This window comes from Juglans regia, chromosome 7, assembly GCF_001411555.2.
Source record: "Juglans regia cultivar Chandler chromosome 7, Walnut 2.0, whole genome shotgun sequence".
NCBI lineage: Eukaryota > Viridiplantae > Streptophyta > Magnoliopsida > Fagales > Juglandaceae > Juglans > Juglans regia.
In genome coordinates, this window is record NC_049907.1 from 46,157,527 (window position 1) to 46,175,761 (window position 18,235).

General features: G+C 33.7%; 2 protein-coding genes across 3 annotated transcripts; one reads left to right on the plus strand and one right to left on the minus strand.

Moving 5' to 3' along the window:
- Positions 1-1,190: 1,190 nt before the first annotated feature.
- On the minus strand, positions 1,191-2,045 carry LOC108996075 (late embryogenesis abundant protein 2-like). Its single transcript, XM_018971836.2, has 2 exons — positions 1,909-2,045; positions 1,191-1,762 (listed from the first exon to the last, which is right to left on the minus strand). The coding sequence occupies exons 1-2, from the start codon at positions 1,960-1,962 to the stop codon at positions 1,457-1,459; spliced, it is 360 nt and encodes a 119-aa protein (XP_018827381.2). The 5' UTR covers positions 1,963-2,045; the 3' UTR covers positions 1,191-1,456.
- An 8,951-nt stretch (positions 2,046-10,996) lies between these two features.
- LOC108996377 (lys-63-specific deubiquitinase BRCC36-like) lies at positions 10,997-18,235 on the plus strand. 2 transcript variants are annotated; one of them, XM_018972247.2, is made up of 10 exons: positions 11,002-11,267; positions 12,947-13,072; positions 13,503-13,590; positions 14,644-14,729; positions 14,807-15,022; positions 16,023-16,204; positions 16,752-16,910; positions 17,026-17,106; positions 17,198-17,252; positions 17,668-18,235. In XM_018972247.2, exons 1-10 carry the CDS (start codon positions 11,157-11,159, stop codon positions 17,878-17,880), a joined length of 1,317 nt encoding a protein of 438 aa, XP_018827792.1. In that variant the 5' UTR covers positions 11,002-11,156; the 3' UTR covers positions 17,881-18,235. The 2 variants fall into 2 exon arrangements, 1 of the variants encoding a protein (XP_018827792.1); XR_004802039.1 differs by having other exon boundaries at positions 10,997-11,267; positions 12,947-13,590; positions 16,023-16,214.

The window sequence follows — 18,235 nt, forward strand, 5'->3', positions numbered from 1 at the left end:
TTAATAAAACATATATTTGATTAATGTATAGTAACCTTTAAATTTATAAAAAATTTTGAAAGTTATTATAGTTAAATTCTAATTATTTTAAATTTAACTAATCTATTGTGAACAGATTTTACTCTTTAATAACTAAATACTCAATAGATTTAACTTTTATAACTTTTAACTAATCTATTGAGAATGTTCTTAAATGTAGAATTCATAATTTTTTTCAACTTAAAACATCTTTATACATAAAATTTATAATTTTTTTAATTTATTATAAAAAGTACTAAACTTATCTTAACATCTAAATATATTTTAAATTCAATTTAAATAAGCTTCACATAATTTCATTTACTACTCTATTTACTACTCTATTTACTATATTTATTACTTAACTCAACATCCAAATCCAGCTAACTTAGACTTATATTAGATGTTAAACTAAGTTGAATTGAATTGAGATGATAAAATATTATTAAAATATTATTTTTTTAATATTATTATTATAAGATTTAAAAAATTTAAATTATTTATTATATTTTATATTAAATTTGAAAAAAACTATAATAATAAAAAAAATTTGTAATTATCATTTAGAGCTCGCAAATGGTCACCGAGGAAAGGAAAAACACGTTTTGTACAAAACAAAAAATGAAAAAACGTGTTCGTTCATAGGAGGCTCCATTCTTGAAGTATATCATCACTCCTGCTGAACCGATATCCGATTGGATCAAAGATCACTTTCAATCCATGTTTATCTCAGGTATTAAAGATTCCATGGTTGATCCTTTTCTATCGTTCGCAACAATATATCATAATCAGATCAAAATAACTACAGATTAATACCCTCCGCCTAGAAACTTCAAATGAAAAAAACCTGGAACTAATACCTCGTCTCGTTTGATTACGAGGGTTTAGTTACAGTGTTATTGAAAATTAAATAAAATATTATTATAATATAATTTTTATTTTAAAATTTAATTATTTATTATATTTTATGTAAAAAAAATTATAATAGTTATATAAAATAAAACAATTTAATTTTACGGAAAACAGCCCTAAAAATCGGATTTACATCTCATTAGGCGCGCGCCATGCAGTCGTCGGACACCCACCTTATCCCAATCTTTAGAGTTGTTTTTGCAGAAAGTAACCTGCAATCTCCCAATACTCCATCCCCACTAATTACGTACATGCACATAAGAACGAATAACAATTTAAAAAGAAGAACGGAAAGTGAAGCCAATACGATTACATGTGATTTCTTTCTAAGTTGAAATAACGTCTCCCTTTCACCGAATGGAGATCGAAAGCAAAGGACTTCGACCAAACATGCCCAAACAACTAAATTAAGATAGATTACAGAACAAAAGAGACAGGCAGCAGACTTCCATTCCCAAATTCAAAATATCGTCCTTATTATTTATAGTTTCCCTCGTTATTATGAGGGCTATTATCATCCTCAGCATCATTCGCCTTCTTTGCCCATGCCAACCGTATTCTTCACCGCATCCGCCGCACTTTGGGCCATGTTCTTCACACGCTCCCCGGTCTGTTGGAGTATTCCAGGGCCAGCCTGATCCTTCGGCTTCGCTGACTCCGCGGCTTCGGAGGCCTTTTCCTTTACGACCCCGGTCTTCTCAGAGAGGTAGCTTCCGGTTTGGTCCTTGGACTCTTTCACAGACTGGGCTGCTCTTGAGGTAATCCCTTTGGCAGCTTCACCGGTTTCTTGGGCCTTCTCCTTCGTAGCAACCATCGTCTGGTTGGCTTTCCCCTGAGCATTCACGAATCAAAAAATCAACAAAAAACAGTGCCTAAGCTGAAAAGACATGAAAAAAAAAAACCGAAAACACTCGTGACCATATTCTTCACGACCTTACATAAGAATGCAAAAATAATCAAAAGTGTATGTATACATACCTCAGCTTGGCCCTTGGTTTCACCAGCTCGATAACTCAGATCACGGGATGCCATATTTTCCTTCAAAGGTGATTGTACTACTACTTCAGACAACTCTCTGTGAACTAAGAAAACTTTGCGTAACAGTACTAGAACTTGCTTGCAAAGATATCGGAGTGTCTGGAATTCCTATTTGTAGCATATCGTGTGCCCCACTTGATAGACACGTAGCCCTGTCTTCTGACACGTGTTATGTAACGTGCCATGATGACGTTGCGATTGTAAAGTACTAACGACTATGGGGACGGATTTACGACTGATAAAAACAGATTCAATTAGAAAATAATCGAAAATAACTGGCCACATATTACTGTCGGTCACTATAAAAAAAAAAAAAAAATTACTGTCGGTCCCAGATTGGTGACTCTGCCTATCGCCACGTCGTGCGTTGTACATAGCTTATTGAAGCCTGCCAGGTGTCTTTGTTACAGTAGCATGCTTGCTGTTAACGTAATTACCAAGCTCATCAGTACTTGCGTTTTAAAATTGATCAGTAGATTCAAATAACGTCAATCCAACGTACATATACGTTAAATTCTTCTGTCTTTATTTATCGTTTTATATTTTATAAAAAATATCTATGTATTCTATAAACAAAATATATTTATAATTTATAAAAAAATTATAGATATAAAATGTATAGCGTAAGAGTGAATAATATCTAATATAATAAATTTCCGTTAAACAATAACTCTCTTTATATTTAACTGTTTAAAATGTATGATGTCAATAAATATAATTATAAATAATAAATATTAATATACATACACACATCATATATGTAGGAAACAAGAAAAAGGCATACCCGAATATTATTTCTTCCTTTTTATACCTACCTTATGTACATAGAAATTATAAATCTCGATTCCAAATATTTTTGATTTTTTTTTTTTTTATGAATTTTAGAAATAAAAGGATTTGGGATTCATTGTAGAGAACCTGTTACTGTTATCGAAAAAGTAATCCGAAGTGTGTTCCAAATGTGTGTTTTATTTTTTTATATATATTTTTAATCATCATAAATATTTTTTTTTAAAATAAAAAATTTACAACATTATTAAAAAATATTTTCTTAATCACTAAGTTAAAAAAAAATTCAAAACCCAAAGCATTTCTATTCATTATAAACTATTTTGTAACAATGATTTGAAATCATTTTTCATTTTCATTATATAGAATTTGAAACGTTATTTAGATTCGGTTTGAATTTGATTCAATCAAGAGATTTGAATTTTAAAATTGCAAATTCAAATCATCTCTTTCAAATTCATTTATCCAAACATATACTATAAATAAATTCTATAATATTTATTATTATTTATATAAATATTTCAACATCTGATGATTTTGGACAACACATAGTTCGTGAAATGGCCGGTGCATGTTTGTTGCTCGGGACAACAAGATCAAGTTGATAAAGATTAAAATAAGATTGCAGCATGTCATATGAATGAAGAATTTTAAAAATATTTTATTCTTCTTTATAACTATTTGTCAACAAAAATAGGAGGTTAATCACTTAATTGTGCTCAATTTCATAAGTGACGCCAAGATTGTAGATACGGGTAGGTTTCTTTTATAGATGAATTATAGTTGAAGTTAATTATCAGTATAATTGAGTAATATTAGATACAGTTATAAAATATGTAAACTTTACACATTCTCTTTATGGATGTGCATCCAGACTATATTTTTTTCCGACCTGATTCGGAACTCGAAAATTCGGATGGATCCATGATCCGATTTGTAACACCCCAGTCCCGGAGGTCTAAAGAATTATTTTATTTTGCTTAAAATCATATATCACAGTACCAATATAGACTCCAAAATCTCAATGTCATATAAAAAAAATTACTATTTCAAACCAACCATCTCAATATAATCAACCTCCCAAAATACCGAGTCATCAGAACACGACAAAATTATTTAATAAAATTCCTCAGTACTCATATAAACCTTTTATGTTTAAATCATCTCACACATGCTCCATAATCTTGAGATATGGGTGAGTTATCAACAACTGAGTAAATAGAGAACATATACTAGTATGTAAATACGAGCCTTTTCACATAGTTAAAAATGCTGACCAAAACATTTTAGCTTCAGAAATGCAGATCCAAAAACATGTTATCAGAGCGACAGTTCAAAATGATCATATTAAAAAATGTTCTTTGGCATAACATGACTGAACATTATCATCTTATCATCTCATATCAGAGCATCATATAAGAACAAAAACCATGTTTGACCCCCGTGGTAGGGTTGTGCATTTTGCAGGAAGTCAAGCAGAACATAAATCACCATGTTGTCAAAACGATTGCACTCAGAGCAACGACCATTATTATATCTTATGGTAGAGCTCGAGGTCACTACTATTTTCCGTGACAGGGTCTGAGGTTACTATTATATCCAATGATAGGACCAGAGGTCACTATTATATCAAATGACTGGACTAGATGACACTATTATATCCCATGACAGGGCTAGAAGTCACTATTACATCCCATGACAGGGTCAGATATCAAAGCAAAGCAAAACAGAATCAGAATCACCATATTAGAACCAGAATCAGAGTCAGAACAGAATCAGAAAGTCATGCCAAAAGTTTTTCATATGCCACATGTTGAACCCAAAGTTTCAAGTTTTATATAATTACATATCTACATATGGATTTTGATGATAACAAATGAATTCAAGCATAAAGGAATATCAAACTCAAGTTGTCTACACAATGAAGCTAAGCACATCAAGGAACCAAGCATGAGCAAGAAATAGAACAAACTCGTAAATGAAACTTTTAGAGTAATTTTGTACATCACTTGATAAAATTTGAAATTAGATTAAGGCTCAAAATTAATATTTTTTCATAAAATGTCAAATTGCATTTTTTACATGTGTATAACATATTTGAATATTAAAGTTTGAAATTTGAATTTTTGTTAGATGATTGATTATCATTTTTCACATGTGTATGACATGATTAAAAATTTGAATTTTGAAATTTTGAAAGATGATTGATTGCCATATTTCACATGTGCATGTTTGGTTTGAAACTTTCCAGAAGTGAATGATGTTGTTTTTGACAATTTCAAAAAAGAGAAACTTTGATTTGAATATTTTGAAAAGTGAATGATGTTGTCTTTGACAATGACGAAACAAGTGTGAAGAAAATTGGAACACCAATGAGCCCATCCACCAAACTTGACAATGATGAAACCAATAAGCCAATTCACTCAAAGGTATATTAAGGTATGATTGGTAGTCTATTATATTTGACAGTCAGTAGACCATATATTATGTTTCTGTGTATGCTTATATGCACGTTTTCAATCATTTCCAAAATAATCTCATTTGATTACAGTTAAGCGTATTCTTAGATATCTTGCTAGTACAATTGACCTAGGGTTATGGTATCTTAAGTACACTTTTTCGATCTAATCAGCTACTCAGATGCAGATTAGATATCATTTTCTTCAACATCATGTGGAGAAATGCGATATTGTACTAGAATTCATAAATACACACGATCAGTTGGCAGACATTTTTACAAAACATCCACAAGAAAATAGATTATGTATGATTAGAAAATAAGTATGAATGATGCATATCATGAATATCTGTTAAACATTTTTATTTTATTATCTCAAACGACTTACAAAAATTTAAGACTTTTAGCTTCATTGTTCAAGCACTATTGTTCTTCTTATATCAGCATGTTATCATTATCTAAAGGAGCATAAATTAGAAATAAAGAGACAAGTAAGGATTTTAAATCCTTATTTTTCTGCTTTTAGTCTCCTATTTTTTTGTTAGACTCATGAACAAGTCGTTGAAGTTCATAAATCTTATCGTTAAGTTTTTCAATCTTACGAGTTATAGACTACAATCACCGGGAAAATGCGACAATGGATGATGAGTATTGAGTACCGAGACTCACAAGTTCATAAATTGCGTCATCATCTGACTTGTTAGTCATATTATTCTCATGGTGCATCATGGCACTTATGATAGATGTAGAAATAACTAGTAGCTGAGGTGCAGAATACCCCATATGGTGAATAAGAGGATTGATGGAAGAAGATTGTTAAGCCATTAAAAAAAAAAAAAGGAAAAAGTTTAGAGAGTGAGAATGCAAATATATTACAGAAAGCAAATAATATTTTATGCGAATTAGATGAAACTCAATATTGATTTTATAGAAATGGAAATGAGAATAAGACAAGCTATTAGTTCTTCAAAACTTACTTAGTTAAGATTACAAGATATGTTAGATGCATATTTTATTTAGTTAAGCCAACAAGATTAATTGCAGATTTTTCTTATTTTTCTCGTAAGCGTTAAACCTCTCGTGTTAACTGCTAATGTTGACTTTATATTTGTATTATCTCTCATTCTAACTCCTCTATTCGTGGTTGCAGGTCATGAGAGTATCAGTCCACAAATTTCTTTAACTTCTTGTTTTCTTATTTTAGTCTTTTATTCTTTATACTTTAATTAGCAAGCTTTTAATGTAACTCATATATTTGATTGTTAAGCCGATCAACCTCACTCACTCTTGACAGTAACTTCCGAGATATGGTCGTAATAGAGGCAACATATTGAGCACTGAGCATGCTTGATCTTGCAACAACCTCAGCACCAGTCATACTAGAAAAATGCATATTTGCTCCTATCATGGTGTTGATGGCCTCAGGAGATAAAATTAGTGGTTGATACGTAAATGGTTCATGATTCAAATCTGAAACATTATTGGAAGAATGTTGCTCGAACATGCTATCGTTCTGGATAAACAAGAAACTAGGTCAAGAAGTAATGTGAGAAATTGTTTTGTGAGTATTCGAACGGTGAAAATGGCATTTTTAAATAGAAACCCAAAGCATTTAAATCTCTACAAAAGTTGATAGAGTTAATCTAGGCGGGACCTGGGCGGGGCTCGAGGTTTTGCTGCACTATCTCCGTGGACCCAAGCGGCTCGAGCTTTACAACATTTGTCTGGACCTGGGCTGGGCTCGAGGCAACACTTGTCAGGACCCGGACGGCTCCAATTATTCAACTCTCCACAGTTTTTACAAACGCACAGTTTTCATCAGTCCATTGGTATTCTTTACTGCAGTTTCTTTTTAATGATTCCAAAATGATGAGAAATTTTAGATTAGAACATTAACATGTTTTACTGAGTATTTGCCATCATAAAAAATGGGGAGATTGTTAAACCCAATATTTCGATCTTCATATAATTACATATTTACATATGAATTTTAATGATAAAAAATGAATTCAAGTATAAAGGAATCTCAAGCTCAAGTTGTCTATACAATGAAACTAATCACATCAATGAACCAAGTATGCGCAAGAAAGAAAACAAGCTCGCAAATGAAGCTCTTAGAGTAATTTTGTACATCTCTTGATAAAATTCTAAATTTGATTAAGGCTTAAAATTAATATTTTCTCATAAAATAACAAACTGCATTTTTCATATGTGCATGACATATTTGAATATTAAAAGCTTGAAATTTGAAATTGTGTAAGATGATTGATTATCATATTTTACATGTGCATGACATGACTAAAAATTTGAATTTTGAAACTTTGAAAGATGATTGATTGTTATATTTCGCATGTGCATGTTTTGTTTGAAACTTTTCAAAAGTGAATGATGTTATTTTTGACAATTTCAAAAATGAGAAATATTGATTTGAATATTTTGAAAAGTGAATGAAGTTGTTTTTGACAATTGCGAAAATTAAACTTTGATTTGAATATTTTAGAAAGTGAATAATGTTGTCTTTGACAATTTCAAGAAGAAGAAACTTTGATTTGAATATTTTGATAAGTGACTTATGTTATCTTTGACAATTACGAAAAGTAAAATTTTGATTTGAATATTTTAAAATGTAAATGATGTTGTCTTTGACAATTTCAAAAAAGTAAAACTTTGATTTGAGAATTTTGAAAAGTGAATGATGTTGTCTTTGACATGTGAATCTTTTTAAATTTGAAAATGAAATCTCATATGCGTATAAATAGCTCATTTGAGTTCTTCAAACTTAGAACAAAATATACAACAACAAAAGCATACAACATCCATTCAAAACTTTCAATCTCTATTCTTTAAGTATTGAGCCTTAACCCTTGTTCATTTTGAGAGAGATATAGTTTTGCGTTGTATTGTTCTTATTCTACACATTGAGAAGTGTTTTCTGATAACCTACTCACTATCAGCTCTTATATCTGTAAAATGGTGAGTATAACCCTTGTGTGTGTAGAATGTGTTTTACACAGGGAATATACGTTGAATCACCACGTGTAAGATGATTACAAATGTAGTGGGTGTTCTACATAGATTCTTTGTAGCGGTATTGCTCAAAGATGTAATAGGTTTCTATCTCCACCTGAACGGGATTGGATAGTGAATTTGAGAATTCTCAATGGGTAGCTTGAGTCGAGGACGTAGGCAGTGGGGTTAAACCTTGTTAAAATATTGAGTTTGCTTCCTCTTATCCCTACTATTTTTATTTACTGTTATTTCGTATTTTGTTCATATTTTATATTGTGTATTTAATATATAATTTCGGATTTTTAAATACAACCCAATTCATCACCTCTTGTGTTAATCATTTGGGCTACACCACATCATATCAAAATAGAGTACTGAAACTCAAATCATTTCATATATTCTAAAATAGATTCATAACATCTTCACGTCACATGCAAAATTATCAAATTTTTACATTTGCTCATTTTTCTCAGTTCAATAACAAAATGTCAAAAATAAGTTTATGTCTACACCAATCATGCCAGAAAATTCTTTATTCTTATACAGAATTTCATGAGTAATGCAGAACAAATAACTGAAGTCGTTTCAAATTTCTTTTTATAACAAAATATGCATATTTTTCAAAATTGACCTAATCAATTTTATTTTTATGCAAAATCTAGTATATGAATCTCGCTTACTTGGATTTTTTACTATGCCGAACAACATTAACCATCATCTATAAAATAGTCATGTAACTTTGTAAATATTCAAAATTAACATCTTTTTCAATACTTAAACCTGAAATGCTAAGTAACATATTTAAATCTAAATTCCCTGAAACCCTAAAATATTTAAAATTCTCAAAATATCGATTTTCACTTAATATCTCATACTATTTAAACCCTAAACTATCTCGATAACTTAGAAATCATGGCTGACATTTATACTCAATTTAGACAAAGCCGGGAAACAATAACGTTCTCACTTTAATATGGACTTAATATAACCCTAACTCAAAAATATATTTTCACGGAGAACAGGTTTTCACTAGGATGCCCAGGTGCGACGGAGACTCACTGAGAGGAGTTACGATAGAGCTGGGCAGATGCAATGGTTGCGTTGGCAAAATGAGCAACTGAGCACTGATGAGAGAGAGAGAGAGAGAGAGAGAGAGAGAGAGAGAGAGAGAGAGAGATGTTGTCGATGGCTTACCAAGAGGGACATGATGGACTTGGAGCAGTGTGGAGTGCCCGTCGAAGTTTTATGTGCCGTTGGTAACGACGTGAGGGGGCTGGCACCATGTAGTGCCTTCGAACGAGATGAGCACTGGGCTGTTATTGCTCTGTTTTCTGGGGCTAAAACAGGGGCAAACGGCTGGGTTTCCGTGAGATGGGGGTGATGGCGTACTAGGTTAGGGTGATAGAGTCTTCACGAAGGAGGACCTGGTCTTGGGCATGCGTTGGTTCGAGCAACTGGGCAGTGGCGACGGTGGCTTCTGCCGTGCGTGGGAGACCTCGGCACAGTTTCTCCCAAGTTGACGTGGGTTCGTGTTGCTAGATGTTGTGCGTGGAGCTTGGCAGAGGCTACCTTAAGGTGGTGGTGGGGTGGAGGTCTCGATTTGGCCTTCTGTGATGAGGAGGACGAGCGACAACTTAGTTTGGGGTTAAAGATTATTAAAACATGCATGCATGAGTCCCAATAATGTGCATATATATATGGTGACCCTAATGGAAGACGTGCATGCGGAGGAATTGGACGTGATGAAGGCAACCTTAGTTTGAAAAAAAGAAAAAAATTGATGCCCAACTGCATATTGAGTATCAATCCATTGTACAAGTGGTTGCCAGGAAAGTAGTAGAAAAAAAAACGTGCATGGAGTGGAAATCGACGTGATGGAGCCGTGCGAGAAGAGGAGTTTGGCATGAGATCTTACGGGCTTGGGCTTTTTCATAAACACAAACCCAAGAAAGATTTAGAAAGCGGACTTGGTTGGGCCTAAGTGTTACACGATTATTCAATCGGTTATTCATAATTGGGTTTTCTAAAAGAAAAAACAAAAACTTTATTTCAAAACGACGTCGTTTTTGTACATGCAAATGTACACCAACTAGAGTTAAAAAAAATGGAGTTAAAAATCAGATATTGGTTACAATTTGGGATACCCCCGGGCTGTAACCGGGTCGATATCCATCCTGTTTTAAAAACTTTGGGTATGGATTTGGATATTCCTGAATATTTGGATCCGTATCTGGATGCATACTCCTAAGACTGCATTTGGATGTAAAGTTGAGCTCAGCTCTTTATGAATAGTAGTGAGTCGAGTAATGAAGAAAGTTACGTGAGACCTATCTAAATTGAGTTTAAAGTGTGTTTGAATGTTAATATGAGTTTATTACTTTTTATGAGAAGTTGAAAAAGATTGTGAGTCTCACGTAAAAAGATATGTCAAGTTAAAAATGTTATGAGTTTCATGTGTAAGGATGTTTTGAATTGATAGATGAGTTTAGTAATTTGAGAGTTGAATGTTTAGATGTTAGAATCAGTTTAAAATTAAACTGAGTTCAACTGAGTCATACAACCAAACGTAACCTAATTCTCTTTAAAAATAAGGGTGATTTCGAGATTAAAAAATACATTTTTTTAAATGGACATTAAATTTATTACTTTTTTCATTTATCAAGCCGTTTAAAAAAGAATAGACAATGGATCGAAACATATTTTATGTAACAAATTTGCGTGTGATTGCGAGTTCGCGATACTACTACTAATTAGAGGACTAGATCGAAACGACTACCATAATACGTTGTAACCATCCGTACCGTACCAATCTTCACGCCCTCGACTCGTACGAGGCGTGCCTCTGGTCTCGAAGATCCTACGAATCCCTCCCATCTCTTCCTCAAAAATTATCTAGACCTAGGAAATAGTGGGGTACACAGAGAACGAGGAAATGTCTTTAACGTGTGTGAAAATGTCGGAAGATGTGTGGTTAACATGTCTGACGCATGCATTGTCCACAGAGACCGAAGAGATCATGGGTCTTCTTCTCGGTGATATTGAGGTTCACTCTTTGTTAACCATTTTCCAATTTTTTCTCCTTTTTATTTTTAATTTTACGTCTTGTTTTGTCTTCGTTGCGAATCGAGATTGCTTGGTGGGTTTGGTGTTTTTTCTAGGAGTGGAGCTGGAATAGTTTGGATATGTCGAATTATGGTTGTTTTCTGGATGGGTTTTTTTCCCCGTGGGCTCGTGTTCCTTTGGACTGTGGGGAAATTGCTCTTCTTTGAAATATAGAGTCGGGTTCTTGTAATTTGCTGCTTGTTTTGGTTCTACTTGAACTGCTTGTACATGGATATTTTCTGAATTTGTAAAATGAGTGATGTTGTGTTGTTATATTTTTGGTCGGAAAACGGCAATTTAAAAAAAAAAAAAATTCATCAAGAAGATTAAACTTGGAGTATTTAGGTCTTCAAGCTCTAGTTCAGTTTCTATTTGAATATATGCTTGTGTGGGCTTTAGATGTTGAGTACATGCTTATTCTACGACTCTACATGAAAAATGTGGTTTTGGAACTTTGGCTGTAAGTAGAAATTTATGTACGGAACTGAAAATGAATATTTGGCCTTGCATTGAATTTTTTTTTATTACATTTTACTCTTAACTAATCAGTGTTCTTGACTTGCAATGTGAATGGATATTTGTGTATCAAGATTTGGGTTGGTTGGTTTGTTTTTTTTTTGCAAGTAGTTTGGTTGGCTATTTTTTAACCAAAAAGGGGATCTTTGCGCCTCCAAAATCCATACCCAGATGTTTCTCCTTTGTAGGATGACAAGCGTCTTATATAACAGAATGGTGAATGCATCTTCCTACCAAATTTTGATTGCCATCCGAGCGTCGGCTTGCTATTCTATACTTGTACAATATGCATAATGTGCTTGCTCCACTTTTGAAGCACTTGGTATCTCTGATTGAGCATTAGATAGGGTACTGATTCATTTTGGGGTTTGTCAAATTATAAATCCTATACAATATTCGTTGCCAACTCTGTATTAGATGCCAAATTCCCATGTCTCATTGATAAAGACTCTGTTTTGATACATACATGTTTCCCTCCAAACAATGGGATAGTATCCTAAGTTTTGTGCATGCTTTGCAATCCATTCCATGGTGGGGCATTAGCAGTTCCACACCACCTTTCCCGGCCTTGCTTACCCTGCTAGTTCGATCGCACGATTCTAGATATCAAGCTCAAGAAATTACCTACCTCGCATGTTACATTTGTTGTTGGGTGGTGTGCCCCAAGTTTGGAGAAAATCGAGGAAATTCCTTAATGCTTCGGCCTGTTCACTTGGATGGATTTTCAAATAATTATCTTCTGGGTCTTGAAATATGCCGGATATAGAGATTAAAAAGAAAAAAGAAATATGCCAGATACAGACTTACCATCTGCAGTACCAGAAACCAAGTGTTTATTCTTTAATTTTGCGTCGCACAGCATCTATGTTGAAATATGAGAGAATTGGATCTGTTGGAGAATAACTGATGATTTGTCGATGGATGTGGTTGTTTGAAATTTTGATTTGGAAGGAAATGTGACTGTTGTGAATAGAGATTTATTTCATGCAGTATGGATTTGTTAAGCTATGATATGTTTCTTTATTTATTTTTTTAAATTATTATATATATAATTTATTTTTTTAAATATTGGTGATGGTGTTAATTCTGATGTTGGGATTTCAGTACTCTAAGAATGGGAGTGTAACTGCACTTATTTGGGGAGCATCACCGCAAACACGCTCCGACCGCAGAAAGGATCGTGTGGAGACTAATCCTGAACAGTTGGCTGCCGCATCAGCTCAGGCTGAGATATCCTTGATTCTTCTTTATGTGCTTTGTCAATCTTATTTAAATTAGCATGAATATCTATATACTCTTGCCGCTTTCAATATATGGATGTTGTTGATCAATGAAACTAGCTATTGCTTTTCCCATGATCACAAAATTATAACCGCATATTAATGATATGTAATCTTTAGAAATGTTTCTTCCAAAAGGAAAACGGCATTGCGTTTCACCAACTGGGCTCTTCTTCTGTTTGCTCAAAAAAAAAAAAAAAAAAAAGAGGAGCTCAGCTTCTGTTTTCCAGTTAGTTTTCTGCTAAGTTAAATTTTCCTGGTTAATCAAACAAATTGTGATTATTAAGGAATGTAAGATTTTTTCAGTAGATAGGCTTAGTATATGCCAAGTGAATGACCTTCACAACTCACATGATATTGTGCAATTAACTTTAGAAAACAGAATGACCACATTGACAGGAAGAACAACAAGAGTAATTGGGTGGTATCATTCGCATCCTCATATTACAGTTCTTCCTTCCCATGTTGGTACGTTTTGACTCAACTTTTTTGGCTTGATTTATTTTCCCTTATGCGTTTCAATCTTGTCATATTCAATGTGAGTTTTTTGGACATTTGAATTTGGTTTTGTAATTGATATGGATAATTTCGATAGGCTTATGTGTCCTTTTAAATATGTGAAATAAAGATGATGTTTTGGTTCCATCTGCAATTATGATCAAGGCATCAACCTCTTGAGTGAGAAAAGGACGATAGTTGATCAAGGATGTTTAGAATAAAACTATTGTTGATTTTTTTTTTCTTTTTGAGTAATAAATTTCATTAAAAGCACAAAAAGCGCAACGCAGGTACACATGATGTATACAAAAGAAACACCTATCTGGAAGAAGAAGAAAAAAAAACTTTAAAATCATGAATGTTAAGCCCATTAAAGTTTCCAGCAGCTGTCCAAAGAAAGAATATTTAAAGAGAGTTTTGAGTTCCTCTAACTCTTCCATTCTTGGTCCTCAAAATTTCTGTCATATTTTTTCCTCCAAATACACCATATGAGGCAAGTAGTGACCATCTCCTCACACTGCTACGATCTGGTTACTTCCCCTTAACCCTTTCCCAGCACAAAAATAGTCCACAATTCTTCTGGGCATTACCCTAGTCAAACTCCTTTGACCAAAGAAGTCATTCCACAAAACACTCGCAATCCTACAATGAATGTATATGATCAATACTCTCAACTCCTCTTACACATATAACACCAATCAGTCACAATGATGTTTCTTTTTCTTAGATTATCTATTGTGACAATCTTTCCTAGAAGTTGCTGCCCAAGCAAAAAATGCAGATTTCTAAGGGATCCTAGTGGCCAAATGCTTTTCAAAGGAAAGACACCAAGAACATTTCTTTTTTTAAAGTAAGGTGTTTCTACAAGTGCAGTTGATTAAAGTAATGCACGCTACTAAAATAAAATATGCTTATTAGTAATAAGCAAGGGATGTAGCTGCCAGAAAGCCTGTTCATTAGACATGGCGTTGTTATGGTTGGCAACTGGAAATTAAATATTAGTTCTCTTTGTATTTTTTGCAGATGTACGAACTCAGGCGATGTATCAACTTCTAGATTCTGGGTTTATCGGGCTAATAATTTCCTGTTTTAGTGAAGATGTAAACAAGGTATGTATGAAGTGCATGGTATTCAGGAAGTTGCCTTATAATTGTTCATTTTTCATTTTTATTTCGGGTGGTTTTAGGTTGGAAGAATCCAAGTAATTGCTTTCCAATCCTCAGACGGGAAGCAGAATCATGTGTCAAGACCTATATCTCTATCCCCTGTAAATAGAAGTTCAATTATAGATGTTGAATCATCTTTAAGTTCCTCAGAAAATGCATCAGCAAAATCCAGCTCTGCAAGGGTAGAGAGTCCTGAACAAGACACTGGCGATTCAACAACTGCTGGAGGTATTAAGGTATACATTCTTTTATATTTGAAATTTTACATATTTCTTGATCTGGTAAGTGATGCTCTAAATATAGCAGAAAATATGGGAAAATAATAGATATTGCTTCCTGCTTACATTGTGCTGTGTTGGGTGAGTATTTGGAGAAAAGGGGTTCTTTTTCAGAGTTTTAATCTCTGCTTGTGACTAATTTTCACTTGTGTATCATGTAGATAATTTGTAGGTTCATAAATCTCAGGGAGTTTACTATTAACTTTAAGGCCCCATTTGGTTTCACAGATGGTCTCAACCCATCTCATATCAACATCCAAACACCATTCAAACACAAACACTTTTCAATTTCAAATTTTCAACTTTTTCATCTAATCATTGCCTAATCATTACAACTTTTCCAAACTTCCAAACAAAACACAAAAAAAAATTCAACCTTTTAAAATTCCAAAACAAAATTAATATTAAAAAATAATATTATAACAATATTTGAACTTTATAATATTTTTATTCAACTTTTTCTCTCTCTTTTTCTAAAATCTCATAAAACATCTTAACTCAAACCATTTCACTACTATTCACAAACTATCTCACTACTATTCACAGATTTCTTATATCATCTCATCTGTGTAACCAAACAAGGCCCAAGTTTAAAATGGGTTTTATGCCCTTGTGCAAACACCCTGGTGGCCTTTTTATCCAGTAATTCCTAATGGTCTCTCACATGACTACTTTTATTCAATACTGTTTAGGGTCCATATTTAATTTTGTGCTATATATGGATGTCTATTTGTATGCTTAACTGATTTAAGAGAGCTAGGTTACTTTTCTAATGGTGAAATTTGAGTGAGTATACTCATAATGTGTCAATTATTTGTGGTTTTATGTAAGGATGATTTGGTTTTTACTATTGTCACTATATGTAGTGTATGGTCTTGTATGATTGGCTAGGATGGTGGATGATACAATTTCTACAATTATCACCATATGAAATGTGTACTCGTGTTTGATTGGCTAGGGTGGTGGAAGATCCACGGACTTGGGAGTTCTCTTTGCGCACGCGGATGCTGATTATATAGGGAGGAAAAGGATGGGAGGAAGCTACCATGCTGATAGTTCAGAAAATGTTGTTGATATAGACCCCATGGATATGTCTGAGAGCATGCAAGAGGCTATGCACCGTTCAAATTTGGATGTGAGGTATACATGAGTATGTACTTGATCACTTGGTATCTTTTTTATTTTCTCCTATAGTGATAAAAGAAAATTTTCATTTTCTCCTATGTACTGGTTTTGATATCCCGTGGTCCTTTTAATTCAAATGGCAAGTTGAGCTTGGATCATTTAGGGCTTATAAAAGTTCTGTTGTCTTTTTTTTTTTTTTTGGCTTTTCAAGAATAGTGTCTTTGCTGAGGGACATGGTATTTCATGTTCATGTGGCTTCATTACAATCTTTTCTATTTATAAATTCTTTTGTTACCTTTTTTGGAGGTATAGGGGGTGGTTTGGAGTAAGAGTGTGTTCTATGGACTGGTGTGTTCTGGTATCCTTATAAACCCCCACTGCATTTGTGTTTTATTTTATGCTGTGGTTCTTCAAGAGATTCTCGTGTATACTATCTTTGTACTTGAGTTTCTCTTCTTCTATTTTACCTTAGAAAAGTGGGGGTTTTTGCTTTTATTTAATCTAGTGTGCTGGGGTTTTTTTAAGGCACCTTAAATCTTGAATTGCTTTTGTTTATTGGCAGAGGTGCAGAGCATGTCAGGAAAGAAATTCCTCTTCATGTTTTGTCAACGTCATCCCTTATTGAGCTTGAGTCTCCTCTAATGTCGTTTACGGACTTGCAGCATGTGCTATATGAAGAGGAGCAGGCAGCATATAACCAAGCTGTATTGCAAAATGCTAGGTGTTCAAATGATATGCTGCAAAACTTATAATCTATTGGCTGTACTTTCTTTATGTTTTATACTGGTTCTCCTAATCCTTTCCTATTCTTTCTGATTTACTTGACTTTTACTTAGGGATGGGAAAGTGCATCCTCTTACTTTCATACATCACACCTCAACTTATCAGGCTTCCATGTGCAAATTAATGGAATATTGGTCAGAAGCAAATTCCTACCTCTTTAGCAATTGTTAGTGCTCGGTTTATGGTTTATGCTGAACTTTTTTATTTCTTTTGAGTCTATTGCAGTTTAAGTCCTGCCATAAATGCACTCAGGGACCGCTTGAAAGAGAATGAGATTCAGGTATAGAACAAAACTATATGCATTTTGTATTCAATAAGGACGCTCTATTGATCTCATTAGATTATATATATATATATATATTAATTTTAAAGGAATTTGGATTGATGTGACATATTGTTTTGAGCTTGAGTCATTTTGAAGTTTCAAATTTCAATCCATATCTCCATGCAACTCGTATTTCAATTGGTGATCCTTCACTATTCATTTTATGAAAACTAGTTTGCTTGCTTCCGACTTATGCTGTAGGTGCTTGCTTGATGTATAGATGACCCATAATATGGTGGGTCACATTGTTGTCGTGCCTCAGGGCCCAAAGAATCATTTTAATAGTTCATTCTTCAGTTTGCATATCACCCTGGTACTACAGTTCCTATTTCAAGCATGTTTACCAATATACCTGGCTTTACTTAAACAGTTAGCAAAGTTGAACAGTGAATCCAAAAGTTTAGAGGCTGAGGGTCTTAGAGCGGGTGAATCAAGTTCAGGATCTCCTCGTCAAATTCCGTATCATGATCTTCGAGGAAATGCTGTGTTTGGTAACAGGGACTTGCACAGTTCAGCTGAACCGATTAGCATGAGGCCAAGTGTTGCCGGTCCTGGTAGCCGGAGCAGAAAAGGGTCTCGCTGAAATCTGAAAACACATCGTCTTCTCAATGCATGTTGTGTTGTGTATTTAAATGTAGAAACTTCGAAGCTAAAAAAAAGAAGTTTGTTTTATGGAATGTGGCATTTTATATCTCCACATATTTCATTCTTTTTTCCAGTTTGGCATTCTGTAGTCAAAGCGACGCATAGAAAAGCAGGATGCAGTGTGCACGAGAAGGGGGCTTTTTTTGGGGGGGGGGGGGGGTCGGATGAAGTGCATCTGTACTGTTTATCCGTACATATAATACTAGAGATTTAAAGGACCTGACCCCAATATCAGTCATATAGCATATTTGAGTTCGCGCAGATGCATATTAAATTCATTTTGGGTGTGTTCA